General features: G+C 40.0%; 1 protein-coding gene across 1 annotated transcript; it reads right to left on the reverse strand.

The window, feature by feature from the left end:
* Nucleotides 1-287: 287 nt before the first annotated feature.
* Nucleotides 288-7,150, reverse strand: LOC134648800 (uncharacterized). Its single transcript, XM_063503358.1, has 3 exons — nucleotides 7,069-7,150; nucleotides 6,510-6,941; nucleotides 288-674 (listed from the first exon to the last, which is right to left on the reverse strand). The coding sequence occupies exons 1-3, from the start codon at nucleotides 7,081-7,083 to the stop codon at nucleotides 567-569; spliced, it is 555 nt and encodes a 184-aa protein (XP_063359428.1). The 5' UTR covers nucleotides 7,084-7,150; the 3' UTR covers nucleotides 288-566.
* Between the last annotated feature and the right edge of the window lie 547 nt (nucleotides 7,151-7,697).

Here is a 7,697-nt window from a genome sequence, read left to right on the forward strand (position 1 = left end):
TTGAAAACGAATTAATTAAGTAACTATGTACATAGCATCAATTAAGGTCTTGTCGGATGAAATGATTGGCGACGTAGCAAAAGATTCTTGAAGGAGGATTCCTTTCACCTGATATGTGGCAATAATTTTGAGTACCTAACTACCTGACGAGATGTAGGGCCTAATGAATGGTTCAAAGTAGATTTAAATATATATTTCACGTATTTTATGGTTAATTAGTGTTATACTTGATATAATTATATTTACCTACCTACTGAAATGAATGAAAGGGGATATCGAAATAAATATTAACTTATAAAACATTTATTTATATAAAAAATAATAAGTATATTTACAAACATTGACATCAATTTGATGTAAGATACAAAAACTTGCAGAAGTTTGACGTTGCGCCACCGTGATAAACCTACCTCTGAGCGTACTGCAGGCATTTCTAGAAGACTGGTGAAACGCAATATCACAGTAGTACGTTGACAAATCACATAGCAGCGCTTTGCTGCTTGTTTCATGTGTTTGGTAGATAGTAGAGTAGGTGTGTCACGAGGGCTGGATCAGCTGTCTCGAGATCAGTAGGAGCTGCCGCCGGATGGGGCTCCGTACTCGGAGGAAGGCGCGGACGCGGGCGCGCCGTACTCCTGCTGGGGCTGCTGGGCGGCGGGGTAACCTTCTTGTTTCTGAAACAATTGAATAACTCATAATTAGTCACTGCTACATTTTACGACTAAAAACTCTAAATTTAATAACTAAGAAACAAAACCCCCCCACATATTATAATAGCGCCATGCGCCATACCAACAGATAGGTATACATAAAGGTACCAAGCTACTCTCGAATTAATAACATAGGTACATAACATATGTACGAGGGGTGTTCAAAATATTCTCGGTATGAGAATGAAAACAAACAAGTACGAAAAGTTTGATATTTTTATTTTTCAATATACTCCCCCCCTATGTTCATACACTTAAAAGATCGATCAATTATTTTTTTTAATCCCTCGTAAAAATATTTTTTATCTTTCGTGTAAAAATGCTCCTCCACTGCCGCCTTCAATGCTTCATCGTCAGAAAATTTATTTCCACGCAGATCCTTTTTAAGATTGGGGAGCAAAAAGAAGTCGCTGGGGGCTAAGTCCGGACTATACGGTGGGTGAGTAACAGTTTTAAACCCACATTCAACAATAGCTGCCTTGGCAATATGAGCAGTATGGACGAGGGCGTTGTCATGCAGAAGCAGAATACCTTTGGTTAACTTTCCTCGCCTCTTTTCTTTAATTACATCCTTTAATTGACGTAGAATGTTAGCGTAGTACTGTCCTGTGATATTTACACCTTTTTCTTTATAATCGATTAGTAATACTCCTTCACAATCCCAAAATATCGTGGCCATGACCTTGCCAGCTGAAGGGATGACCTTGAACTTCTTGGGATGAGCTGAACCCTTAATGTGCCACTGCATGGACTCTTGTTTACTCTCTGGGTCATAATGATGAACCCAGGTTTCATCTCCAGTAACTATTCTTTGCAGCACCTCATCAGGATTTTCACCGCACAGGTCAATAAAATCGGAACAACAAGCTACACGCATGTCTTTTTGAAGCCGAGTCAGCATTCGCGGAACCCATCTTGCACTTACTTTTGACATATTAAGATGGTCATGTATAATATCATGTACGGTACCAATAGAGAGATTGGTTACTTGTGCTATAGATTTTACCTTCACTCGACCATCTTCCAATATAAATTTTTCCACTTTATCAATATTTTCTTGTGAAGTAGCTACTACAGGCCGGCCAGGTCTAGGGTCATCTTCAATACTCTCCCTTCCGCGTTTAAACTCGCTTGACCACTTTTGAATGGTAGATAAAGAAGGAGCAGACTCACGGTAAACACAATCCATTTCCTCTTTTATGGTTTTTTGATTTTTACCCTGTTTTGTCAAGAATTTTATCACGCATCGATGTTCTAATTTAGTTAACATTGTCAATTCGCACATGATGTTCATGTTTGTTCAGCAATTGCAGAAAAACAAAAGACTATCTCGGTTCGAATTATACTTTTTTTTAATGTCAACGAATAAACCTTAGCGGCCAGTAACGAAAGAAATTTTAGAAGAGGTCGTAAGATATCAATACCGAGAATATTTTGAACGCCCCTCGTACGATGAGAACAAGCTTGCATAGAATGGAGAATTAGCACTCAGCAACCCAACTAATATCGACATCTATCATATTACGCAGTTACATTTTATTTTAGAGCCTCATTGAGATGGACAAAAATACCAGCAATTATAATGCTATTACTATTAGCTTGAACTGGTTCACATAGAGTTACGCAATGAAAGCTACTTATTCTGCGTGCGTGTTGGACGTGACTTGAGGTACATGTGCATACCTCCATATGGCAACAAGTGTTTATTAATCTACGACCACAGCCGGATATCAACATTATTAGATCAACTAAAACTGGGAGTTCACGAAATCTATCTCGGGTGGTTGTTGTTTGTTTGATTACATTGCCATTTACGGCAACAATTTACTAATCTAATACCTTTAAACGAGCAATTCTTGCATATTTATTTATTTATATGTATATATATTTCGGGGATCTCGGAAACGGCTCTAACGATTTCGATGAAATTTGGTATATGGGGGTTTTTGGGGGTGATAAATCGATCTAGCTAGGTCTTATCTCTGTAAAAACGCTACTTTTTGAGATTTTATATGTTTTCCGAGCAAAGCTCGGTCTCCCAGATATTAGTTAACAAACAGAGCAAAATGCGCTATATTTTTCGTGTAGGTTGGTATAGTCTCTCTGGCAGTTAAGTGTGCACCGTCTTCTACAGTGATACTGTGATAAAGTATGGGAGCGCCATACATGATGTATCTAGCTACCTAGCACATGGCGTGCCAATTTAGCATAGGCGGACTCTACCTATCTATGCTCATAGCGAAGGAAATTGTGTAAATAGAACTTTACATAATAAAAAAAATGAAGTAAGCCGAGTAAGTAGGACGAGGAGGGTAACAAAGGGACGGCATCCAATAGAAGTTAGGCGAACTATCAAACTTCCCATACCTATATTCATAATAGATATTAATAGTAAGTACCTAATACAATGAAATCTTAACGAAGACGTTACATTTGAAATAACTCGAATAACCCGTCTGTTTCGAATTGCGGATGCTCATTTTTCGCGGTCATACTTAACTCATATATGTTGTATTGTAGAATTTGATGTAAATTAATAATACAATTCCCTAGTTTCCTCTACCTACTTATTATACAACTCTACCTAGCTACTATCCAAACTTAACGACGTTTTTTCCATCAACCTGATGTACCTATAACGAATAGACAAATGGCGCTCAGTAGATAGATCTAGACTTAATTCCTACCAAGCACCTAGATCTGTTACAACTTACAAATGTTACAATAGTCCATTTGTGTTGCAACACATCATGGCACTCATTACACGGGTAATGTTTGAGGACAGTAGCGTCCTCCGTTGCGTCAACATAATGATGATCGCGGGTGTGTTAGACTTATGCAGATTGTATAGCAACTTCCTGGATCATTCCAGGAAACGTTAGCGCACACTTTCACAGAGACAGCGCGAGCGCATCCCCGCTTAATCACTGCGGCAGGGCTTCAATCTCGCGCAATCACAACAGTACACGCTTATAGCAATTTACGCGCTAATAACCCCTCTAGAGTAAAATTGTTATTAATGCTATTAAGATGCTTTATAGACTGTAAATTAATCGCCAAGTTACATCTGCCGTAAAATTATGGTTTTATGGTCTGCTGGTTTTAACCTATTGCGTAGGTGGATAAATGCCAACATGACCTTAATTTTAGTGATTAGTACTTACTACGAGTAAGTACTAATCACTATATATATTTCGGGGATCTCGGAAACGGCTCTAACGATTTCGATGAAATTTGGTATATGGGGGTTTTCGGGGCGAAAAATCGTTCTAGCTAGGTCTTATCTCTGGGAAAACGCGCATTTTCGAGTTTTTATATGTTATACCCAGATATTGTAACTATAATCACGAAAGACTTTTGACCAGAAGCACAATTGCAATATTTAGCTAAGCATAATTGTAAACAGCGCCATCTATTGGCAAATAGGCAAACTAATTTGCGCGACCATAAAAAAAATACACTTCCAATGTGTCTGGGTTAGCGTTGTTCATAACTATTCCACATTTTAATCGATAGCTTAATTACATAGTTCTCGAGATATTTAGCAATGTGACAGACAGACAGACGCACGAACCGACGCGCGACGGACAGAGTTGCACCATAAGGGTTCCTTTTGTACCTTTTTGGTACGAAACCCTAAGAACAGAACCCTTACAGAATCACTCGTGTGTCTGTTTGTCCGTTTGTCACAGCAAATTTGCTCCGAAACTACTGGATTGACTTGAAATTTTATTCACGTTGGCAGCACGGCGCACGAGTGTGGAGGGGGCTACGGGGCTTAGGGCTTCAAAAAATGTACCTAATTATGGAATCTTTGAGGCGCGATTCCGAATCACACTTAGCCGGTTTTTTAAATGCACTAATTACCAAATCGTCATAATCCGGTAGTTTTACGAATAGCGTGACTGAAAAGTTATATATTATTTGACATTTTTAGGGTTCCGTACTCAAAAGGAAAAAACGGAACCCTTATCTCCTTATAGGATCACTCGTGTGTCTGGCTGTCCGTATGTCACAGCCTATTTTCTCCGAAACTGCTGAACCAATTAAGTTGAAATTTGGTACACATATGTAAGTCTATGAACCAAAGGCGGACATGTAACCTAATTAAATGAATTTTAAACATAGGGGGTACTTTTGGGGGGTGAATGAGACAGTTAAAAAACAAAGTTTTGCAAACTATATCGTGTTATATATCATATGAAAGAGCTCATTGTGAGAATCTCAAATATATTTTTTTTATAATTTTAAGATAAATAGTTTACAAGTAATTTAAGGAAATAGGCATAAAATGACCATCCCCCCCCTTTTCCTCCGAAACTACTGGGTCTAAAATTTTGAAAAAATACAGAAAATAGGTCTTTACCTATACAGGGTGCCATTTGAGTCGTGATCAGTAATATGTTTTTCTAACTCCATAAACAACGAGCAATTGAATGCCCCTACTCTTACTAAAATCAGACAAGATTTTTTTGATTTTTATGTTTATTTATTGTCATTTATTTTACTTTTACAAGTGGCTATGTGGTATTTAAACAGCTTTGTAAGATATTTCAAATGAAAAATTAAGTAAATTTTATTTCTAACTGGGACAAATGACAAAATTGATGTCAATGACAGTTCCGATTCAAAGAGGCGATTCAGTTTACTAATTTAAATATCTTAATAAGCCGTTGTAATATCCTAAATCCACTTATAAAATTAAAATAAATGACAAAAAATAAAAAAATCTTGTCTGATTTTAGTAAGAGTAGGGGCATTAAATTGCTCGTTGTTTATAGAGTTAGAAAAACATATTACTGATCACGACTCAAATGGCACCCTATAGATCAGCGGTCGGCAACCCGCGGCCTGCGGGCCGCATGCGGCCCGTGAACCTGTCACTTTCGGCCCGCGAGCCTCCCTGGCTATTTTCTAAGTATGTAATATTGACAAACGACAATGTCTGATAAAGTCATGAATATTAACACCGCGTCAACTTCGTTTACTACTATGTGGCCCTTGGCTGCTAAAAGGTTGCCGACCGCTGCTGTAGATCACTGGAAAACCTATTAAAAATGTGTAATCAAGCGTGAGCCGGATTTAATTACTTATAGTTTTTGATCCGACCCTTACGGTTTTTTAAAGACATTTTACTCACGTTTCACATCAAAAAATACATTGTCAAAAATTGTGTAATGTACGGAACCCTTGGAACGCGAGTCGGACTCGCACTTGGCCGGTTTTTTAAATTTCAAGTCACCTACACTATTATAATCCAACATTGTCAGTATAAAAAGGCGGCAAATTTGAAAATAGTAGGCGAGGGCGATAGATCTCTTATAATTTATGAAAATTTTATCTTTCGCACATATTTCTACAGACAAAGTTGGCTTGCCAGAGTATGTATTCATCTTTGTTCACTGGATCGCATGTCTACGGCTAAAAACGGTGTGATTATAAGTTCGGTTGTTCCAATTGGTTCAATGAATTAATTTACCCCCTTTGCGGCACCTTTGCGTCGGGGGTAGGGGGCAGCCTGGGACGGGTTTTAGTAGATAGACAAAATATTGTAAAAAAAGAATAAAACTAAAGTAAAAACTCGGTTCAATTTCATAAAAGTGTCCCCGATCTTTAGAAAAAGTAGGTATTCATAAACGCGAATAGCCTAACAAAGTTTATGCGACAAAATAAATGCGATATATGTAAATTAACTTAATAAGTAGGTATCTGGCAAACGATTTTCTATTGGATTTTAATGTTCTGGGCGTAATAGGTTATTTTTTTCTAGCAAATAAAATGTTATGGTGGTGGGCATACCTGAGTCTTGTACCGGATGAAGTAGACCTCCGGCTTGGCGGGCTGCGTGGGCGCCGGCGTCGGGATCACGATGTCGGGCTGCTCCTCGGGTTTCTTCACCAGAACGTACACGAGGGTCTTCTCCTCGTTCTGAGGCTGCACCGGGATGATGGGTGCGGTCGGAGTCGGCGGGGTCGGCGCCTTGATGAACACTATCTTGTAGTGCTTCTGAGGAGGAGGCACGTAGATCTGCTTGCGGGCGGCCGGGTACTCGTTGTCTGGGGGAGGCACGTGCACGTATACGTGTTTGTGCACAATCGGCTGCTGCTGCGGGGGTCCGTACTGAGGGGCGGGCGCGCCGTATGAGGACGAGGGAGCTCTGTATGACGACGGAGGCTCCGGCCGCGCCACCACGCACGCCGCCACCGCCGCCAGCATCAGCGACTTCAGTACCTGCACACACAAAAAAACCCGCGTGTTATCTAGACACCATCACTGAAGTTATGCACTAAATATGTCACCAGATCACTAAGGTCAACCATTGATCACAGCACTAACAGGTACCGTGCTTAGCACCTACCGTTTTGTCACACATCCTGGATACACGCTTTGAGCAAGACGTAGCTTTAGGTAGTGTCCAGTATTCAGGCGCCACCAGTGTTTATAAGAGATGCGCGTTCTATATCCGGAGGAGGGGGCACTTTCGATGGTTCACATGTATACGTGCCTTGCGCAATGCAATGGTACGCGCGCGCCGCCCTCCTATCCTACGGTGCACCGCTCGTCACACGGGGGGTAACTAGTAGGTAATCGTTTAGTATCTGAAATTACATAACTGTATATTCTTACTTACTCTACAAATCTGCGTTCTATCTTTGCGTTATAGTAGGAATAAAAGTTATTTAGTTAAAACCGTATCTATATTCAATTCGATCCAATCAATCAACTGACTTTAAAGTTTAAATATGTCTGAATCAAGGCGATCTTATGTGTAGAGCGATAAGGCGTGCAGGGTCAGGGCCGTCGGGGGTGCTAACTAAGGGGTAGCAGGATCGAACCCCGCCCTGGCTCGTACTGAAGAGTTTTATAGAAACTCTTACCCGCAGTTCTTTAATGAAGAAAAACATATAATGTTGCTTATGTCAATTGACGACGATGACCGCTTCCCATCAGGCGGCTACTACTACTTAGGCGGCGACGGACGGAACT

Source organism: Cydia amplana, chromosome 6 (assembly GCF_948474715.1).
Source record: "Cydia amplana chromosome 6, ilCydAmpl1.1, whole genome shotgun sequence".
Classification (NCBI taxonomy): domain Eukaryota; kingdom Metazoa; phylum Arthropoda; class Insecta; order Lepidoptera; family Tortricidae; genus Cydia; species Cydia amplana.